Genomic DNA, 23578 nt, shown 5'->3' with positions numbered 1-23578 from the left:
TTACAGTATTATCCAATATACCCACTATCTAAACATTAGATAGGTTTAAAATTCTAAAGTTTGTGCATAATTTGTGAACTTAATTTTTATTGTGCATTTTATAGTCCATGTCTTTATTTTTTGTGAATGCACTGTGTTGCCTCTTTTAAATGTGCTTTATAAAAAAAACTTGACATTGACATTTTTAAGTATCATACCTATCCTTAATTCCTTCATCGTGCCACATGCAGAAATACTCGGATGATATGGTGGTGGTGGCTTGCGTGAAGGGAGGGTACGGGGGGGAATACAGGGGGGTCATCTTACATCGGTGCATGTGCGATAGGCTGATCTTCAATACATCTAAAACCAAGGAGATGCTGGTGGATTTTGGGAGGCAGCAGGCAAATCACCTACCTGTGGCAAGGATATTGAGGTGGTCCAGACTTATAAATATCTGGGTATCCACCTTGATCATCAGCTAGACTGGTCGGTGCATGTTGATGCAGCATTTAAAAAAGAACAGAGCAGATCTTTCTCAGGAAGCTGAAATCCTTTGAACTCTGCAACGAAATGCTGAACCTCTTCTATCAGTCAGTTGTTGTCAGTGCTGTGTGTGCTGGATGAAATGCATGACGGTCAGGGAGGGGAAACGCTCGACAAACTGCTCAGGATGTGTGTGTCAGTGATGGGGAGGGGGGACTCTGTTGGAGGACTGGTGAGAAAGCGCATTGGGAGCAAGATGGAGGCCATCCTCAGAAACAGTATTTACCCCCTGCCTGACATGTGGTCGCCCAGAGAAGCAGCCGCAGTGAACGACTCCCTTCATACGCCTCAGGACTGAGAAGCTCAGGAGGTCATTTATCCCGGTCACCACAAGACTCCACAGTAAATCTAGTTAATGTGCACTTTATTACTATTGAAAGTAGTTTTTAACTTATCTTATTTATTGTTGTCATGATCATGCTGTGGTTTTGTGTGGTAGCAAGAGTGCTTGATTATGGCAAACATTGTATGCTGTGGGACACCTGAATTTCCCTAGTTGGGGTTGAAAAAATTATGTCTTGTCTTGTCTTGTCTTATGTTTGCAGTGGACTCAAAAATGCATGAAGGCTCATTTTCAACCAGTAGGGCAATTGAGGCCCAGACCTACCATATTTGGCAGGACCCAAGGTGCAGGCTGTACAAAGAGGCCCTTGAAACAATCCAGCACCTCACAGCAGGGTGCAAGATACTGGCAGGCAAAGAATACATGGAACAGCATAACCAAATAGCCAGTATAGTGTACAGAAACATCCATGCAGAATATGGACTAAAGAAAAGGAACATAAGAAATACCATGGACTTAAGGAAGACCTGGAAAAAGCCTGGAAGGTGAAGGCAACAATAGTACCAGTGGTCATTGGAGCACTGGGGGCCGTGTCCCCCACACTGGAGAAGTGGGTCCAACAGATTACTGGAGAAACATCAGACATCTCTATCCAGAAGAGAGCAGTCATAGGAACAGCTTAGATACTGCGTAGGACCCTCAAGCTCCCAGGACCCGAGCTTGAGATGAACAGCCACCCACCCCACCCAGAAGAGATAGGAAGGTGGGTGAGGAGAAAGTTTATATATATACACTACCGTTCAAAAGTTTGGGGTCACTTCTCTATTGAATCCCATGGCAGAGTGACCCCAAACTTTTGAACGGTAGTGTATATATATATATATATATATATATATATATATATATATAGGCCTTTAATTGTAAACAGGTTTTAAAATAATACACCAGGCTTTTATTTCCCCAAGATCTTCTATTCTGCAACTTTTAGATGGACACCTTCTCCAACCTTCTCCACTTGATTCAGGTGTGTTGGAGAAGGGATGCATCTAAAGGTTGCAGGATCGTAGATCTCCAGGATCAGACTTGGGCACCCCTGCTTTCGGGTGACCTTTGATAAACGCGTCCAGTTTCTATCTGAGCATTTCCTGCCATGGTATAAAAGGAAGAAGCGTTCCTTCTGCAGTACCACGCTCTATCCAGTGGGTATGAAGGAGGGAAATTTCATGGTGGGGCCACCAGCATCCCCTGACATCAACCCTTCTGGGAACTTGTGAAGACAGGTGCAGAGCTAGAGGGTTGATCTGACTGGACACCCCAAGTGCCACCTCAAGTGATTGACAGGTCACTGAAGGTGGACAGACACATCTTTCCAGACCTGTATGGATCATTAGTATCACAACACCAGTTTGAAGTAAATTTTATAAAAATATTGACATCTGGCTGCACATTTCTAGAAGAGATTTTGTCCCTGAGCAAGTACAACTAACTACTGATGTTATGTAAGGCTATTAACCTCATGTTAGCATGAAGCTAACATGCTAACCACCAGCTATCAGAGCTCTGTTCAAGCCATTCCCCTGTCTAGTGTGCTTGTCTTATGTTACTGCTCTCCTTGAACTTTGTGCACTTTGTCTAAACACGTGTGAGTATGTGAATGAATGCGAGTGAGTGTGCATGTGGCTCTTAGTGTTTGTGGATGCACTCAGACTTATTACAGTATTGTACTTACTATATCTGTCTACTGTGTTTTAACAGTTGTGTGTAACACCAATTGCTCCCGGAAAAACATTGTTTCGTCTCACTGTGTACTATGTATATGGCTGAAACGACAATCAAGACTACTACTACTCACATTAAAAAGGGATATTAAGTCCCTAAGTGGAGGAAGGCTGTAGATCAGACTGAGACAGACCCCAGCCCCAGTGTCAGCAGCCCTGCAGCTACCAACATAGAACTAGCCACACAAGGATCCAGTCTACCACCCCCAGGACAGGAAACCAGAACTAATCCCTCTACCACCACATCAAGCTCCACATACTGCACCCAAAACAACCAACTTAACTTTCTATGGACCTTCTTGAACTTGTTGCAAATATTTCCACGTGGTGATCCAGATTATTATTGTAAAGATTCTATTCTATTCTATTCTACAGTCATTTAGCAGACGCTTTTATCCAAAGCGACTTACATTTGAGAGTAAGAACAACACAAGTGAGAATTCAAGCAAGATGGGACGTCATCATTAAGTTGTAGTCAGACTGCTTTGAGTCCAGTTGGACCCAGGCAGTACAGAACTTTTTTATATATTTTTTTTAAGTTTTTTGTAGTTTTTGTAAGTCATTTTGTTTAAATACAAACATTACAATTTCATCAATCAATATCAACTTGGGTATAAGTGCACACAGTCTATTCAGTACTTGGTTGAGCCAGCTCACATCTAAAGAAAAGTATTTAGAGTTTTAAGTATCAGACAGATTTTACAAAGACTGTGAGTCACTGTTTACAAGACTACAAACCAGATCCTTTAAGCATTTTTTGTGATATATTGGACACTTGATATGGAACAGGGCTGATCTGACCACAGCAAAGAAAACAAGGGGAGAGTTTCCCTCCAGGACCAATAAGGAGTTACACATCATATGCCTTTGCATCTCCACCTGGTGCTACACCGACTCATCAGTATCTGGAGGGATGAATACGTTTTCTATTCTTCTCTCATTTGTTAGATCATTATACTGTAACATAAATCATCCACAGTGGACATTTACTTCACAAACATGCTTGATATTGTCACAGACCCAAGACAGCGCAGATTACCACCTCAAACCTGACGATCGAGATGACGGGAGCGCGCTATGACTCCAGTAAGACTCCTAAGATTTACTAAAGACTTCTGTTTTTAGTCTGCGACTGTGAAAATCATTTGGTTAAAGTCCAGCATTAGAGAGATGAACACTATCATTTCCTTTTTTTAGTCTAGCCCACTCTCTGGAGCCCCCATGTATAAAAGTCTAGCTCCACAACTGGTGGTAGCTCTAAAGAAAAATTTGCCTTTAAAAATTATGTTTGTCTATTCCATCCATCCCTCCGTCCCTCCATCCCTCCATCCCTCCCTCCATCCATCCATCCATCCATCCATCCATCCATCCATCCATCCATCCATCAATCCCTCCCTCCATCCATCCATCCATCCATCCATCTATACCCACTTGTTCCCATGCATGGTCACAGGGGGGCTGAAAACTATCCCATCTGCTATCAGGTGAGAGACGGTACACCCAGGCCGCCTGGCAGGCCTCTTCCTATTTTAAAACTCATTTAAAAACACATTTGTTTCCAGGGGCCGTTTCTGCGAGTGTACATGTGTGCATGTGTGTTTTGTACAGACTTGGATACAATTGTTGGCCCCCCTCTGTAAATGAAAGAAAAACACAAAATGATCAATAAGTTAACTTGAAACAGACAAAAGTAATAATAATAATAATAATAAAAAAAAATCTACTGAAAATTATCCAATGAAAAATCCACCAAAAATATGATCATGATCTGATTTCTGGAGTTATCGGAGAATTCAACGATGTAGACTCTGAGTATGCTTTATCAGATAATGGCAGTTATCTAATGATAAGAAGTCAGAATAATCCTTTAAGCGCCAAAGTCGCAAAATTGCGACAAGCACCAGGCCATGTCTCTACAAAGAGAGCTTAAACCTGTTACCACTTTCCACCACTAGATGGCAGACGTGTGAATCGGCGATCAACAATCAGCCGTCGCTATCAACGATGTGCTGTGGTTCATAAATAATTAAACACAGTTGGTCAACTATTGGCTGCTGCCACACCACCCACCATTTTCAAAACACACACACACACACACACACACATATATATATATATATGTTCAGAAAAAAAGGGATGTTACATCACTATGCACCTACTCCAAAAGCTATCTGATAACGGACTGGAAAATGTAGACTAGTTTTTTTCAAATACTTCATTTTAGTAGTTCATGTAGACAAGTCTAAACTGATTATTCAGATTATCTGATTACTCCCAGTTATCAGATTTTGATGGTCATGTAAACGGGTTCTATGTTACCTTGTCTGGGCAAGGGAACGGTTGGGAGGAGACTGGGTTGAGTCCACTCTCCACTGCCCCCTTGTGGACGTATTACCTAACAACCAAGCCATCGTAAGTAACACACGTGGGCAGGTACGTGACATTGCTTGACACAAACACAGCCATTTACATATGTAAAGGGAACCGAAATAGGCCCTTAAGCACCCTAACTGCAGAATATCGTTATAACTCATCCCAAGATTAAATTGAAATTAGATTAAATCAAATTTATCCTTTCATCATGTTCTATGGCTTAATGCAGTATTTTTCCACAGAGGATAGCTTATGAAAATGTTCGTATTTTAAAAGTTGAGTTTTAGTCAAATAAAGTTTTTTCAATTTGTTTTTTCACATTTTATGTAAATGCACTGATTGTTAAAAATCAGGAACCTGAAGAGACAATAAGGCACAGTCAGCTCTGACACACATTGTAATATCTTGCATTTAACACTGAATATTACAACGACACAAATCATTCATGTAACATAAAAAAACACTATCCTGCTTCCCTTCATACAAACATATTAACTAGTTATATCTATCAATAATTAAATCTACATTTATATTTCTTTTGTTTTAGTTTTACAGTCTGAGTAAAGGCACTGTGTTAAAACATTAATACACTTTAAGCTACACAGTTTAACTTCCTGTACAGAGACAAACCTTACTGAGAGTCTCCTTCAGACTCTCCTCAGATGTCCCGTTTTGTCGTTTTTTCGTCTCCAGGAACATCTCATCATTTTAAGACAGGTTAGTATCTTCATTAAGCACCCCATACTTCACAGAAACAGACCTTCATCAACACATTCATGTCTTCATCAGCTGCACAGGACAACCTGCTGGACTGCTGCTAGAAACACCACTGTAAGGACTGATGGACGCGATCAGCTTTAAACCCATCAGCTGTCTATATATATATATATATATATATATATATATATATATATATATATATATATATATGTATATGCAATGAAATCAAACAGTTTGCACCTTTAAAATGACTGAACTCAAATCAGATTCTTAAATTCCAATTTTAACCTTACAGACTTTTAACTTGTGAAGACATCAACATTGTTTTTAACACTTTTAAATCATATTCAGCAATTTCTTTTACAGAAAGCTTAGATTTTAGAAGTTGGTTGTTAAAAACAATACTTAAATTTGAAAATGTTTTTGCACGTCAGGTTTTAGCTGGTTAAACTCTCAGAAGATTATTTATTTATTAAGTTATTTTTCTTGCAAGCTTTACCAGAGAGGACAAGCTGAACAGCTAAGCTTACCTCCAGCCCACTTCGTGTTTGAGCAGCAGACCTCAAGTGCTCCAGGATAATCATGCATATTTGCTCTTACTGTAACTGAGCTTCATTTACTTTTCAAAAGAACACAAACTTCACAGCTTCAATCCAGAGCGTGGCCAGGTTTTTACTCTGCATCCTGAATATGACAGCAGGAGGTTGACTTGAAGAGTCCGTTCAGAGTCCTGAAGCAGGCTCCTGCTGTCACAACAGCTGGTTGTGCAAGAACAGCAATTTTTCTTATCTCACTACGGATTAAACACCAGTTCCTGGACAAACAGGAGACTGTAGAGTCCACAAACGAGCATCTTACAAACAGTCTGTCTGAGGAGGTGTGGACAGAAAGACAGGTGAGGAGTCATGATCATTGTTGGTCATAAATGAAAGGAAGAGGGGGGGATCACAAAGGGATGGAAATATCATGTTGAAGAAGAAAGCAAAGTGTTCACAGCTAACAGTTAACACTAAGAGATGACTGGACAGCCAAGACAAGACTGATTTATAAAGTGACAACTGAAGAGGGACACATGACTCTAGCTTGAGATGGACAAGATGGCCGATGTGTCTTTAGCCTTGTCAAAGAAGATGGACGTCTCATTGGCTGCCTTCAGTTTGACCTGGGCGGAGCCTGGCGAGCCTTGAGCTGCGGTTGGCTGACACTCCTGACAACAGCAGCAGCAGCAGTCCATGAAAGCCTGACCAAGAGCCTGAAACACAGATGGATTCTCAGTGTTGGTAAACTTTTGCACCATGTTTCAGACCCATTTAATATCATTTCATTCAACTTCTGAGTCAGTAGTCTACATATTATACAGGCTCCCAGTTCCATGCATGTATGAAAAGCCTAATTTAAGGGACTTAATTAAACAAAATTCAGTAAGGTCCTTTATATATATATATATATATGTATATATAAAGTTTTGGAAGTAAAAGGTGGCTTCTACAGGATGGTGGAGTTGGACGAGTCAATCCTACTAACATCTTGTTAGATAGGAAGCTGCTTGTTGTGTCAGTCTGTCCTTTAAAACCAGATTTTATAGATTTGCTAACTGCTTACTCAACATATTTATCTCACAACCTACATCAGCAAAATCAAACTTTTTTGCTTTAAAGGGGCAGTGTACCCAGAAATGTATTTTTTGAGCTGTAAACAACACAGTATTACCTAATTGTGATTAAGATCACATGTACTGTTGATAATTTTTTTTTTTTATTTAAAAATGGGATTTTGTGGGTAAAAAATGGCTCATAACGAGCTCTACAGGGTAAAACTGGGTTATGTTTTCGTGACATATAGAGGACCACCTTGTTCATGTGTAACTGAGGAGACACAGGAGGTGAAAGTCTTCCATCTCAAAGACGCTCTGTGGCAAAGGTGCTTTGTGAATCTCGCTTTGCATCTTGCCAGTGAGCTGAACTGCTGTCTGTCAATCATCAAAAAGCAGGGGGTGTAGTTACACTTTAATTATCCATGACCATGTGATCTGAACATGGACAGCAATATGGATATCTGGACTGATGACATAAGACAGTGGTCCACAGTTACTGATGAGAATATCTTATCTGGAGATTAGAGGTTATTCTGGTTTTCATAGACATCAGTGGTTCAATGTTCAAAGTTCAAATATAATTCATCTGAAAAAAACTGCTTTTAATAACTGAAAATCCACACCAAGGTAAAACACTGATCTTGTTATGATTAGTTATCAAAAGCTGGTAAAGAAATAACTTCAAACGTTTGTAAAGGCAGTTTATTTTTTATTTTTTCTGTCATCTTTAGGCTGCTGGACACCATGTATGGGATCAGTTTAGTGATGTGATTAATGGCGTTAAAATAAACAGCATTACTAAAGGCGTTATTTTTTTCAGTAACGGGTAATCTAACTAATTACTCTTTCCATCACCGTTACCGAGGATAAAATGTTACTAAGATTACAGTCATTTTTGTTTTGGATGAACATAAGTTTCATATTTGTTAGTACTATATTGTGCTACTGCTGCAGTGAAGAGAAGGCGGAGTGATACGGTTAAAACACTCAGTGTTTGAGTAGATAAGCTTCTGTGTTCTGTTATTAATTTATTCCATTAAGTTTCCATTTCTCTCATTAGTCAGATCTAATATTTGGTTTTATTATGAATAAATTTGTGCATAAATGCAGGTGTATTTGAAGTTCCATAAAAAGGAACATATTTAAACTTTTTATTTTTAAATAATGGAATAATAACTTTGATTAGTTACTCTTATAATGCTGTAACTCTGTTACTAACTCAGTTACTTTTTGCAAGAAGTAACTAGTAACCATAATTGATTAATTTTTAAAGTAACATGCCCAACAGGTGGTCTGTTTGTGTTACTGACAGAATTATTTTTATTTTCTGGTCACAGTGTTGATAAAAGCAGATGTTTTATTTCCCAGTATCTCACAGATTAGTCATTTACTCAGGAACATCGAACCCATTGTCTTTAGTTCATTAAGATTTACTAGTATAACTAATATTACCCATCGCTCCACATTAAGCTTGATAGCAAAATGGACATACTGACTTTAGACTCAGATTGACAACTGTTAATCCAAATTTACCATATTGTTGTTGTTACACTAAAATCCAGTGGTTCCCTTACCATTATATTAGGGGGCAGTAGCCTCCCCACCCCCAGGGGGGCAAGTAATCTAAATCTAAATCAAGTAATCTAGCTTTTCTATAGAACAGATTTATACTTGTTCATTTTTATTAAAAAACTAAACAGTTTCATGTTATTTATCTTATTTATTGACAGTATGTCATTTCATCTCTTATAATATGTATCTTGTATAATTGTTCACATACTCGCTTGTGAACTACATTACCAGAACATTCCAGTAGGGGGCACATTAGACGATTAAGCTAGGACAGAATTGCAGAATTTGTAGCGTAAATGAAATTACATACTGTCCATCCATCCATCCATTTTCTATTGCAGCTTATTGCAATGCAGGGTCACGGCGGGCTGGATCATATCCCAGCAGCTACTAAATAAAAGGCAGGGTACACCCTGGACAGGTCAGCAGTCGCAGGACTCAACCACAACCACAACTCAGTCCTCGGGAGAATTTAGAGTAACCAATCAACCCAACATGGACCATGGAGTCTGACTCACATTCGAGTCAGAGGACAGCTGGAAACACCATGCAGATGCGGATCCGGGGTGCACCACCAGGCTGTTTTTCCTGCACTGGTGGAGTGTGAGTATGTGTGACTGGCAACAAAAGATGGTAAACCATGTCTAGGCAGGACAAAGCCAGAGGATACTAGATGATTTCGTCATTTCGAACATCATCACGAAGCTTGTCTCTGAAACTTTGTCATTTCTCTCACTGTCGACAATGGGACTTTACATCTGTTAAAATTAGTTCCTACACTGCCCCTACTGGTAACTCATATATTGCAGCTTGTGAATTCATAGCATTAATTTCTGAGGATGTGCACAAACAAGCAAACATAAAACATGTGAGGCAGCCATGATAAACAAGCATGCTCATAATTTAAAGCAAGTATATTTTCAGCCTAAGAGCTGAAGCTCCGTTTTTGGTTCTTATCTTGCTGGATTTATAGCCTTATTCACATTAAACCTGCAGATCTGCTGTCCCTGAGAGCTCAGGCAGGGGACACACTTGGTTTTAAATGTATTCTACTGGGAGATTCTTTTTTCTTCTTTAAGGTGTCAGGGCAAAGATGAAGGGCACGTTCTCACCAGGATGGTCAGGGGGACTCAGTTTGATTGGGCAGATAAGTTAGACACCTTCCTTTGGACTGGTTTGCTCTCACCCTGTACTTTGGACTTACAACTATTAGGGGCAATATTACCTGAAACAAAAACTGAGCAAGAAGAAAGAGAATCAAAAACCAGCTCACTGATTGGCCAGGACCAAAACCGACTCAAACAATGGAGCAACAAAATTTTTTTGCAGTCTTGGGGTTACTGTCCAGTCTGAGCAGCAGGAGAGGCAACCAGATACCAGCATGTTGTGCTATGTGTCCTACTTTTCTTCCTCTTTGGTTCACTGGATGGTCTGTTTGCTCTCACATCGTAAGTAAACCGCACCAGGATTAATTTGCAAGAGAACCAGGACCCCCTTTGTCAAGCAGACCAGAGCTCACTTTGTTGGTCTGCACCAGATTGTGTATTAGAATTCACACTACTCCGAACAAACTGTAGCGTCTGTGGAAGGGGACCAGGGCTCATTGAAAGTGGATCAAACAATGTGATGCGTTGTAAAGTCCTCATCTCCAAGGTTTAATCACGGGGCCCCTTCTCTTTAAAATACTCACCACCTCTTCGGGGGGTTTTGGTTGTCTCATATGGCTTCTCATTTTCTCATCTCATCTAGACAACAGCCACATGCTCTGGTTCTGTATCTGACCCTAAGGTGTCACCATGAATCTCATCTTGTCTCATAGAACACCACTTTTAACTGAACCTATTCAAGACTGAATTATATGTCATGATCACTATGATGTCAAGATTAATGAGAAGTTCTTCTCTGACTATGCTGCATCTGTCTTGGACATGTTGCCTCTCACTTTACAATTAGCAGAAAACACGGAGTGTTTGACTTAATATGCCTTGCCGGCCACAGTTATCTTTTACTCTGATGGCTGTAAAGCTCTTCTTCTTTCCCAGCATGCCCAAATTTGAGTCCCTAATGCTGCTTGCAGATTGACCTCTGGGTCTGCAATATGTAAATTCAGTCGGACTGTGGTGGAACCAGCTACCTTTGCTTTTCCTGACCCTTCCTTTGTCAGATGAAAATGCTGTTACGTTGTTCATTAACCATCCAACCTACCTTACACAGACACAGCAGCAGCACCGGTGTCACCGAAGACTTGAAGAACAGCAGAAAGTGATGTAACAGCGCCAGCATGGAGGCAGTGTCTTCAGACACATTGATGTGAGTGTAGGCCAGCGTGATGTTGCAGACATGCTCGGGCAGTGCACACAAGCCATACACCACGGCTAAGGCCAGCAGTGTGCAGTTCAGCTGCCGCTCCACCGCCTGGTGCTGCTGCCGCTTCTGGTTGGAGGAACGGTCATCGTGGTTACGCTGTTTCTGGGTGGCGCTGGAGTCACTGTTGACGTTGCGGGTGGCCATTTGGCAGAGAATGGTGAAGAGGACAGGGAGGCAGAAGTAGCAGCCAAAACACCACCACATCCGACCCTGAAGAAGAGATGAGGAATGAGCACCATCAGCTGTTGATCTCAGCCAATAGCTGAGCTCTAAGCAGTGGACTGAAACGTGCAATAATTAACATCTTTGCTACTGTTAAAATTTTCACAGAAATTTACAGTTAAATTTGGATTAAATTTCTGTGTAAGTTCGCCATCCAGGAACATTATGAACATGTGAATCTTGCTCACCTGGTGGTACCTGAGCAGCAGGGAGTGGAGGGAGTCGGGAAGGTAGAGGGACAATGGAGAGGACAGGGTGATGGTGCAGGAGTCGACCAGCCGGCCGGTTGACGGGGAAACAGCCTGGCTGAGCTGCCACAGAAAGATTTCGGGGCTGGACAGCAGCAGAGCAGCAAGCCACACCAGCAGCAGCCTCAGCAGCACTGAGCGGCAGCGCTCCACACGCCGAGCCTTCAGTTGCGACGAGGAGGTGGCAGCGTGGAAGCGATCAATACCCAGAGCACACAAAGTGAAGGAAGTGATGCCTAAAGACACAACCTGCACCGACAAGAGGGACAGTGTGAGTGTGAAACCAACGTCATTGGTTGAGGAAATTCTTGTTATTACTGAATTCCTGAGCCTTACATAGCCAGGTACATACACTCCTTTGGATTCTGTTTTTTAAAGCTTTCTTCATTTTTCAACTTGCATCTAACCCATGTTCTAGTTGATTACATGCTTAATTATAGATCCAAAGATTACAACAGAATAAACCTTTTAGGATACACCACAGCACAAAAACAGCACTAATCAAATGTTACAAATGACCTTGTTGCTTCGGACAATTGTCGGTGCTGGTTCTGTTAAAGCTTAGGGCAAAAATACTCTTGCTTTAAATTGCTCATAGTTACACATACGTGTTTAAAGCATTGTCCTTGTCCTCAGAAATGAACGTAATACGTCTGCCAGTTGCAATATGCAAGTAACCACTAGGGGCAGTGTAGGGACCAGTTTGACCAGAAGACAGGTCACAGGGTCAACAGTAGTCAAATAAATGGAAAGTTTAAAGGCCAGACACTGCGCCCTTGTTTTAAAGGCCTTAAATGTCAACCTCTACTCTGCTGGTGTATTTTTTTCTGCCATTATCTCAAAATGAGCCAACTACTAACCGCCACTATTGTGGCCTTGTTTGTCATTTTGTTTAGACACTACAAATTTAGCAGCTTTATCTGCTTTGAGTTCTCTAATGTGCCCTCTAGTGGAATCCTCTCATAACGAGTGAAGTACACAAGCAAGTGTGTGAGCAATTTCACTTACAATAGAGCCAGTTGCAGCACAAACGCAAGGCTAAACAGCAGCTATATTTTTGACCTTCAGCCACAGCATTTTACCACAGAGATGTCAACCCTACACTGGGTTCTATATGAGAACAACTTCTGTTCTCACTACAAATGCTTCCTTTAGGCAATATAATTAGGAGACATAGCATGCATTTCTATTGCTATGCTGATGACATTCAGCTCTATTTATCAACGAAAGCTGAGGAGACCAATCAGTTAATTAAGTTACAAAGAGACATTAAGGTCAGGAATGAGCTGTAATCTATTGCTTCTGAGTTCAGAAAAGCCGCCGGCTATTGTTTTTCAACCAATCTAAATTTAGTCTGGATGGTTGTACCTGGTCTGTTAGTACTGCTTTGACAAACCTTGGAGTCAATGATTTGTCTTTTAATTTACATATTAAACATGTTGCAAGAGCAGCCTTGATTCATCTGTGAAAAATTGCTAAAACAAGCATCCTGTCCCAAAGTGATGCTGAAAAGCTGCTCCACACCTTTATAACTTCCAGGCTTGACTACTGTGTTACCATTTTTGTTGGGTGTCGAAACAACACTTTAACAATCCTTCAGTTGATTCAAAGCACTACAGCCAAAGACTGACAAGCCAAACTGGCATCACCAAGAAGAAAACATATTTCTCCCAACATTACTGCTCTACATTGGATGCTTAGAAGAGCCATGAAAATTCTTCTTATTACATGAAAAGCCCATAATAGTCCAGTTATATATTAAAAATCTCATCATTCCCTAACTAGGCTATTATTTATTATGAACTGGCTCAAATTGATTTGTCTATAAAGTGCCCTGAGATGACGTTGTTGTAAATGGGGGCTATACAAATAAAGCTCAGTTTAATTTAATTGAATAATTCCATATCTGTCTACAACCACTGGATAGCTTGACATTCCCAGAAGCTTTTAGTTTTCAGGTTTCTCTCTTTTGGGATTAGGGGTGACATGATCATTTGATTTCACAAATTACCGTGGTCTTAAATGCCATGATTAAATTATCATAAAGAAAATTAAGCCATACCATACTCCAGAAAATACAACAAAACCACCCCTGTTACACCAGCAAGGGTCCAGTAATTGTAGTCCAGTAAAATAGCTGGTCTAGAACAAGTCTTTTATTCATAAAAACCCATTTCAAGTAAAAAAAATTGCATGATCTTAGTGGTTAAATAACACTAGTGTTTATCTAATATGACGTTGAAATTAAATGTTATCGTGTCATTTGCAGTTTTGAAATTGTGTTCAACTCAGGGTGGGCTTACAGCGCAACATGATGAGTTAAGCAACGTTCATTTAACCTTACATTATGTGGACAAAAAAAACTCAAACTCTTTTGTTGTAAATAGTTTCACTGTTCAAACATAATCGCTTCAGTGTGAAGTTGATGCATATTCTTAGTGGTTACTGTGCAATGGTCTGTAGAAGAAAGCACATTTAATTCCAAATATGTGCTCTTGTTTCTTTATTTCCACTGTTCCAGTATTATTTATGTGTTAAACAGCAGCTTTTCTGCTAAAGGACAGCTGGAAGTCAAAGCTAGATAGATGTTTTTCCTGGCTTTCTAAATTCTCTACTCAGACTGAAAAAAAATGTTCAAAAGCATTTTTATGATGCAGTTTCCAGAATGAAGCTTCCCAAGTCCAGGTAGAGGTGCTGCTGACTTTTCCATCTGTTTTCTCTGAGAGAAATCCAGAGTCCATATGTTGGATTTATTTATACTTTACACAGCAGGGGGGATTTAGTTGGAATGAGATTTTTTGGTAATAAAAGATAGAAATAAATTAAGATTCAAGACCTATATGGAGTGTTGACATACTGTTATTTATCACATAATAATCATGATAATCGTAATATCAGGATTATTTCTCTGTCAATAATTGTACAAAGAAAATCTATGATGGTGACACCCCTATTTGGAACCAGTTCCCAGTTTGGGTCTGTGATTCAAACTTCCTTTGTTCACTCCTAGAGATTTCCTTAATTTATTGATCTTTTTATGTATATTGACTTTTGCTCATACTAAACTGTGCTCAGTAGTAATTTATTCTGTTGCATCATGTCTCATGTGAAGTGAAAGTCATCAGCTTTCTCTTGATTTTCCTTTTAAATGAAGCCACATTTGTAAGGAAAATGTATTTATGGGATAAGCAGTAAAGTTGAGTAAGTGGGTAAAAAAATTTCCTCTGGCGATGCCCAACAGCTGATTCTGTTGTTGACTGACTCTTGTTTGGTGTCTTTAATTGGAGTGGATGATTGCAGGCAGTTTGCACCATCTTCTCCACTCCCACATTCTGGAGGTGTTCTCTGATCAACCTGTTGAGCAGCGCTGTCATCTTGGAGGATAGAGCTCAGTCCCAGACTGTGGAGATATGAGATTCCCACTGGCTGCAGGAGCTCATCTCCACATCTCTCTGCACTGAGATTTGCTCCAGTGATGACAAGCCTTGTTTTTCCAATAAAGGAGATGCTGCTCCACACCATCATACTGCCTCCACCAGACGCTGTTACCCTATTGATGCAGCAAATGGGCAGCGTTCTCCACATCTTCTCCGTGTGTTGACTCTACCATCCAATTAACTTCTGTAGCAGAATCCAAGCTGATTGTTAGCATGAGCAAATAACAGGACTCAAAATATCACGTGCATGTGCAAGTTTGTGCAGATAAATTTATTTTATTCCTGCTCATGCAGTCAGAAATTAGTCCATGCATGTGCACCTGTGCAAGTAAGGAAAAGGCTGGTAACTTGAAATGTTGCCAACTTAGTGACTCTGTCACTATATTTAGCAGGTATTCAGACCCTTCCAGCTACTCTCTTTTTTTAAGTGACTACTGACAGATATAGACTTTTTCTGGGAGTTCCTCCCAGCTGCACCAGGTGTTCACCTCTGCACGCAGACTGAAAATGAAATGTGTGCACATGAAGCTACCATCGGCTGATGTGTCCTGACTTAAGGTATTAATTTCTATCAAAGTAGACTGTAGACGAAAACATTTAAAAAGCTCATAATACTTTACTTTAACATGTTGTAGATTCTTTCGGGGCACATTGACACTTTATTATCGTATTAATTATTCAAGCCAAGAATTATTGTATATAAGTGGATGCATTTTTTATTTTTTAGAAAGTCTGTTCCCCTCTGACTGCAGAGACACACAGGTCACAGAATTATGTGATAATATTTTTAAAAATTTGGGTTGTGGACATAAATTATTTTTGGTGCATGTAATTTTTTTGCCATGTGCACCACCACCACCACCTTTACTCAAAAAGGTATTTTGAGTATCAGTAGAAGAACAAGCTCTTTGGCTGATGTATTTTCCTGAAAAATGTGGCTCCTTTCAAAAGGGAAATAAACTCAAAGCAACAAACAAGCTAACAGCCCTTTAGTGAAACAGCAGAATAAATGATTACTAAAAGTTACCTTATAGTAAAGACAAGCTCACAGATTGTGAACTTGTCTTTAACTTCAGGTAATCAAGCCTCTGCTAAAAAGGGACAATCTGGACAAGACACAAATGAACAACTACAGGCCGATCTCAAAGCTTCCTTTTCTAAGTAAGTTAATTGAAAAAGTCATTTTTCATCAACTAAATGACTTTTTAACACAAAACAACTGCAACGATGTCTTCCAGTCAGACTTTAGACAGCACCACAGCACTGAGATGCTCTGACCAAAGTCATTAATGACATATGTTTGAACACAGACGATGGAAAAATGTCAGTCTTAGTCTTACTGGACCTCAGTGCTGCATTTGATACAGTCAACCACAATATATTACTCAAACGACTGGAAACCTTGGCTACGCTGATTTAGAGAACAGAAAGTACTTTGTGTCAATAGGTAACTTTACATCTGAGCAGACAAGAATTACATTCCCCAAGGTTCCATCCTGGGGCCTCTTCTGTTTAACATCTACATGCTCCCACTGGCACAGGTCATGAGGAAAAACAAAATTAGTTACCATAGCTACGCAGATGACACACAGATATATATTATAATTTCACCAGGAGACCGAGGCCCCGTACAGGCTCTTGGTAAAGGTATTGAGGAGGTTAATGACTGGATGTGTCTGAACTTTCTTCAGTTAAACAAAAACAAAACTGAGGTGATTGTCTTTGGAACCAAAGAGAAATGATTAAAGGTCACCACATAACTTCAGTCTATACACCCAAAAACCACCAACCAGGCCAGAAATCTGGGTGTATTGATGGACTAAGACCTTAACTTTGAGAAACACATTAAGGGAATCACAAAGTCAGCCTACTACTACCTTAAGAATATATCAAGGCTAAAAGATCCGATGTCTCAGCAGGACCAGGAAAAACTAGTCCAGCTTTCATCTTTAGTCGGCTTGATTATTGTAACAGTGTTTTTACAGGGTCTACCTAAAAAAAATCAATTAGACACCTGCAGCTGATTCAGAACTCTGCTGCTCCAGTCCTCACTAAGACCAAGAAAGTGGACCACATCAGTCCAGCTCTGAGGTCTTTACACTGGCTGCCTGTTCGTCAGAGAATAGACTTTAAAGTTCTGCTGCTGGTCTATAAAGCTCTGAATGGTTTAGGACCAAAATACATCAGTGACCTCTTGACCCAGTATAAACCTACCAGAACCCTCAGGTCATCTGGTTCCAGTTTCTTATTGGTTCCCAGAGTCAGAACCAGACATGGAGAAGCTGCATTCAGCTTCTATGCTCCACATGTCTGGAACAAACTCCCAGGAAGCCTCAGATCAGCTGAAACCCTCAGTTTATTAAATCCAGGAATCCACCTGTTCTCTGCTGCATTTCAATAGTTTCTATTTAAAAGTCCAAATCTGCATCTATTTCCTTGAAGCTTGAATTTTTAAGCGTGATCATGTTTTAATACTGTTTATATGCAGTGTTTTTTCTTTTCCCTTTCTCTTTTGTTTTTAATGTAAAATTTTGCTTCTTGTATTGTGTAAAGCACTTTGAATCCCCCTGTTGTTGAATTGTGCTACAAATAAACTTGCCTTGCTTTTCCTGGGAGGCTGCGTTCTCAATTAACACTGAGATGACTTGTCAACACAGCACCTCTTTTCCATGTTTGTTTATTTTGTTTGATTTTAGCAAACGGATAACAGCTATCATATACTCCCGCTTGGCTCTATAAAGCCACAGTGACTAAAATAGATGTTGCATTTATCTTTTTCCAGGAAAGTTAATCATCACCAAATGAATATAAGTCACATTTGTATTTCCTCAACATGTACAGCCAAACCTAGACAGTAACTGGAATCATGTTAACCTGGAAGAAATACAACAATCAGCAGCTCCAAAGCTTTCTGAGCGTGTGGATGATGAGAAACTGTCGCATTTTTAGAAAAACTTTAGAAAACTCAAAACAATAAAACTGATCTTAATCCCCAATTTATTCCCGTCAAACCTTGAAAGCAGGATGTTCCAGCAGGCGTAGTTACCATGCATTACCATGGAAACTGACTCAAAAACAAGAGCAGCATTAGTGTCTCAAGCGTGCAGTTTGATTTAAAAACATCAAATAGAAAACACACTTCTGTTTTTTCTGCCTGCTTAAATCTGAGTTGATCTCTTTAAATAAGTGGTTTACAATGTTCTGCTCTCACTCTGACTTTTTTTTTTTTTTTTTTAATAAATCCTGCTTTAAAGTTTCCAGGAATTTGCTTCTATGGGTTTTTTTTGTCCTTCGATCTAATTCATGACATTTGAGCTAATGGCTTCAAGATGGATTCAGTCTCTTTTGTCAATTTTATTTTTGAGCTCTACATTTTTATGTCTTCCATGTTTTATCTTTCTATCTTTTGGGTTTGTAACTTGGTGTGGAAGCTCTTTCACTTAAGGAAAAATCTTTTCTTAATTAATTAGTTTAGATAATTTTACAAAAAGAAAAAAAGGAAGCTCTCAGCCGTTCTCTCTCATGCAAGAAGAAAAACTTTCTTGTAATCTTGTCTCATTGTGGAGAATGATTGTTTACCTACATCAGAGTATTTCTCCTTCTGCGGAGCTCCAACTCAGCTGTTAAGTCAGAAATTACCAATAATTTGATCATCACTCACTGACACCAGGTTAGTCCAGGGGACTCGGTTCGATTGGGCGGGGAATGGTGAGCAATTTTTCACCGTCCTTTGGTTTGATTTGCTTTCACACTGAACTTTACTTCAGTGAACCAAACCACCTGAACAACTTCAAGTAGTTATGCCAGCTGCTCACTAGGGGGCGATATTTCCAGAAACAACTGACTGACTAATAATAAAGAAGAAGAAAATCTGGCTCATTGATTAACCAGGACCCAAAACATCTCCTCACTACAAACAAACAATGGTGCAACAATAAATTTGGACAGTCTGGTTAACTTTGATGTGCGGATCTGATCTGGTTTTCACGCAAACATGTCCAGTATGAGCAGCAGAAGAGGCAGCCAGATATCCACCATGTTGACTTTGCCACCTCTCTTTGGATCACTGGATGCTCCTTTTGCATTTACACTGTAATAGACCAGGGAATCCTGGTTTTCAGGAGGATCAGAGTTCACATCTTGTGAATGAACTTTCACACAAGTCCAAACGAACCGGACTCCATGGAAGTGAACTAGGGTTCATTTAAAAGTGGACTACAGTGTTAATGTGATCTTAAAGAAAAAGCATATCCTAATGAGTCAAAGTCAAAACAAAGAGTGAATGAAACTCAACAAGAGGATGTAGCTCCTCTGGAGGACACAGAAGAAGCTGCAGATAAGCAGAGAACATTATCTAGACCAGGGGTGGCCGGCGTCGGTCCTCGAGAGCCACAATCCTGGAGGTTTTCCAAATTTCTCTGCTCCAACACACCTGACTTAAACTAATGAGTCATTGTGCAGATCCTTATAAGCTGTTGGAAACATTTAATTTAAGTCAGGTGTGCTGGAGCAAGGAAATTTGGAAAACCGATGTTGGCCACCCCTGATCTAGACAAACGTTTTTTTAATGATCTTGTTCACTAAGAAATACAGAGCTTTTGTCGAGTAAATGTTGTACGTCAGAAAAAAGACAAACTCTCCCAAATCATTAAATAGCATCACAAAATAATGCTAAAAAATGTAGCATAATTACTAGAACTTTTTTGAAAAAATGTAGTAATGAATAGATTAATACATACATGAAAAATAAATAGATGGACCGGTAAACTGTTCAGGGTGTATCCTGCCTCTCCCCTGCTAATTGCTGGGATAAGCTTCAGCTTCCCCACGACCCTGACTTGGACTCAGCAATAGAGAAAATGTATATCAAATAAATAAATTAAAACTATGACATCATTAGCTTTGCTGAGCCAGACTTGATGGTTGGGGGAGGGGGGATCCCTGGCTTAGAGTTACAGTGCTTGTTGACTCCAATTTCCTGTTCTCTCCACTCCCAACCAGTTCAGGCAGATGGACTTCCTTCCTGGTTCTGTCCTGTTGGAGGTTATTTTCCTGGTTCTGGTTCCAATGAAGATTTTCCTTCTTGGTTCTAATTCAGTTGGAGGTTTTCTTTTCTGGTTCTGGTCCTGGTGGAGATTTTCCATCCTGGTTCTGATCCTGGTGGAGGTTTTCCTCTCCACTGTCTCCTCATGCAGCTCAGGATGGAGGAATGGATCAAAGAGAAGATTTAATCCAATCCACTGTGTTTTCTTAGCTAGGCCATTACTGTTATGAATTGGTTCATATGAACACGGTTATAGTAAACTGGACTAATGCGAATCATTTAATGGATTTGTTATAACTGGATTATGATTGGACTACAATGAATTGTATTGAATTGGAATATGTCTATAAAAGTGCTTTGAGATGACTCGTGAACTGTATAAACATTAATAATAATAATTAATTAATAGAATTTCCTTAAATTAAAAATATGAAAAAATTTATGTATTTTATATATTTAGAAAGTGAGTTAGGATTATCTTTGAAACACGAACAAACTTATGAACATTACTTTGTGTTTTGTATTGTTTTTTTAAGACAAATTTTTTGGTTTTTCAATTATCGTAGATAACCACCAGTTCTGAAAGCTGGTTTGTCTCCCTGATCCAACATGAGGAGCATCAAGACAAGTTACACCTGATTTAAAAAAAAAAAACTAACTACAACAACAACAACAACAACAAAAAAATAATTCCTTTTATGCAACATAAGCCCCACCCACCTCCATATAAGGTACCATGCGGCAGGTGATGTCACCCAGTATTCTCCTATGGGAGAGCTGGTTGATGACCACCACAGGAAGGCAGAGCACCAAGACCAAAAAGTCCCAGAATGCCATGCTGGCCAGCAGGTAGTTCCAGGCAGATCTCATGTAGTAGTTGTTCCAGACGACGCACATGACCGCCATGTTTCCCACCACGCCCACTGCCAGCACCAGGCCGGCAAGGAACAGCACCGCGTAGGCCGCGTACGAGGTCTCCACAAGCGGGTAAAACGGGTTGAAGAGTCCTGGAGCGTCATGCTCAGGACTGGTGGTGTTAGCATGAAGGTTGACGTTGCCCTCTTGATCGTCACTTTCTGTTTCCACTTTTGTTGTGTTGTTGAACTCGGTGGTTTGAGGCGTTGTCACCCACTCATTCTCAAAGGAATGGCTGAAGGTGGACTGTTGCTCGTCCTCTTCTGAGCCACGGGCCTGGCGGCGGTGGCGGTCCAAGTCCAGGTCCACCATCTCAGAGAGGGGGAGGCTCTGTTCGGGGGGGTAGGTGTCATCTGGAGTTTTTACCAGCTTGGCAGTCCAAAGGGACTCGAGGCTGATACTTGAAGAGGGTTTATCAACGCTGCTCTGCTGCTTTTCATGTTGCCCGACGCCCTTTGCATCGATAAACAGCAGTGGCAGCTGCAGACACAGCAAGAAAATAGCCAACAGGGCCATGACGCACAATTTAATTTGTAAGATTCCTGTTAAAACCAAAAAAATAAAATTCCAGCAGTGGTCCCAGGAAGTCCCAGTGCTCAGGAATGATGAGCCTTGTGTTGGGAAAGTTTACAGAATCTTTCAGAAAGAGCGATTTAGTTCAGATCCTGAAAAATCATCAGCAAAGAGAAAAATGTTAATAATTACCTCGATGATGTCAGATTTCAACATGAAAGTCTGTCAAAGATAAAAAAAATAATAATAATTCCAAAGTATGAAGAAACTGTGTTGAAATCCAGTCCAGCTTTTTCAGCCTGTGATCCTGACAAGATTAAGTTCTCCACTGTCTTCTCTTTAAACTCCAAACACTCCAACTTTCTCACTTTAAAACTGGCCTCTGTTTTTCCCATCCATTAGTAATCCAAACAGAGCTCCAGGAGGACGGGGGTAGCAGGGCGAGCGTGGGTGACCGTGTCTGGGCTGCTGTGTCTGGGCCGAAGGCAGCAGAGAGATTGGGCGTCCTGGAGCTCTGAGGGTCTCTGGGAACAAGCAGCCCTCTGCAGCACGGCTGGATGGATCCTTTGTCAGAACACACACAGGCATACAAACAAGGCTGGCACACACACAAATACACACATTTGTCTGCACGATCATGCATGGATACTTTCTTTTGCACTTTTTGGCTCTGACTTTCTCACACAAACACACTTTTAAACACACTCTCAGCTCTGCTGCCCCCTGGTGGTGAGCTTACTGACAGGAACTCAGCTGAAAACAGTTTTTATGATTGTTTCCTCACTAAAAATAAAAATCATGCTACATTTAGCTAAACTTTCTATTTTATATATATTAAGAAATATTTAACAGTTGCTGTTTAAAGCTAAATCTGTTTATGTGTTTAGTGCAGAGGTCAGCTGCCCTAAACTAGGGCGCAAATGTTACCAGATCTTATGAAAAAATACAACTTATAATTTTTGATAAATCTCTACTATAGGAAATTTTTGTCATTTTTGAAGAACTACATTTTTGTTTCTATTTTTAGGTTTTAAAATAAAGAAAAACATAAAACTTTTGTAACATAAAACTTTAAGAGGATGGACAGACTTTCTTCTGATGTAGATATTTGTGGAAAATTATGAAATATATTTAGCTTCATAATAAAAAGAAAAATCTAAGTATATAGTTTCCAACCTCCAGCGAGAAGAATAGATTTAAAAATATTACTGGTACTTTTAGTTTTATTATGTTGTGGAAACGCAATGCAATTATCCTGCATTCGTCTATATTTAAAAACATCAGTGAGCTCTTTAGCATTTATATATATATATATATATATATATATATATATATATATATATATATATATATATATATATATATATATATTATCTGAGTTTCCATTTCAGCTCTACATTCAGATGGTAGGCTCAGAATTTAGTGGAAACACCTAGTTGAATCTGTGACACCAAGAATCAAAGTAGTTCTGAAGGGAAAAGGGGGTCCAACAGGGTACTTACAAGGTGGACCTGATAAAGTGAACAGTAAGTGTATATCCCACTCCTTTATAACTGCATCATATGGTACAGTATCAGGACTGCACTCAACCCTGAGAATAAATGCAGCTTTGTATTGATTGTTGCCTGACTGTAGTTCAGCTTCCTGCCAGCAGAGGCCACTGTTGTCATTAATGAAACCACTCATGTTCTTCACCTGCAGCTGCTAAAGCCTTGTTTCCATTGAGCGGTTGGGTTCGGTTGGGTTCGGGCGGGTACGGTGCGGTCCGGTACACTATTTGGTGTGTTTCCATTATAATGGAACATATATATATGGAATATATATCCGTTTCTCCTGTTTCACATTTCAACAATCACCCAGTCCTGCCTTAAATTACAGACATTCTCCAATAATCCTTCCACTTGGTTCATTTAAAACTTCTCAAAAAATTCACAAAAAAGGAGAAAATATGTGAATTTCCAAAGAGAATTGTTCATATTTTCAGTTT

At 39.9% G+C, this 23578-nt stretch overlaps 1 protein-coding gene across 1 annotated transcript; it reads right to left on the bottom strand.

Annotated features, from left to right (window-relative positions):
• Window positions 1-5907: 5907 nt before the first annotated feature.
• LOC121651927 (G-protein coupled receptor 37-like 1) lies at window positions 5908-22281 on the bottom strand. Its single transcript, XM_042004396.1, has 4 exons — window positions 20884-22281; window positions 11623-11931; window positions 11051-11422; window positions 5908-6931 (listed from the first exon to the last, which is right to left on the bottom strand). Exons 1-4 carry the CDS (start codon window positions 21592-21594, stop codon window positions 6758-6760), a joined length of 1566 nt encoding a protein of 521 aa, XP_041860330.1. The 5' UTR covers window positions 21595-22281; the 3' UTR covers window positions 5908-6757.
• Window positions 22282-23578: the final 1297 nt, after the last annotated feature.

Source organism: Melanotaenia boesemani, chromosome 13 (assembly GCF_017639745.1).
Source record: "Melanotaenia boesemani isolate fMelBoe1 chromosome 13, fMelBoe1.pri, whole genome shotgun sequence".
NCBI classification, from domain to species: Eukaryota; Metazoa; Chordata; class Actinopteri; order Atheriniformes; family Melanotaeniidae; genus Melanotaenia; species Melanotaenia boesemani.
The sequence above is the reverse complement of the archived record's forward strand: the minus strand, read 5'-3'. Positions and strand labels throughout refer to the sequence as shown.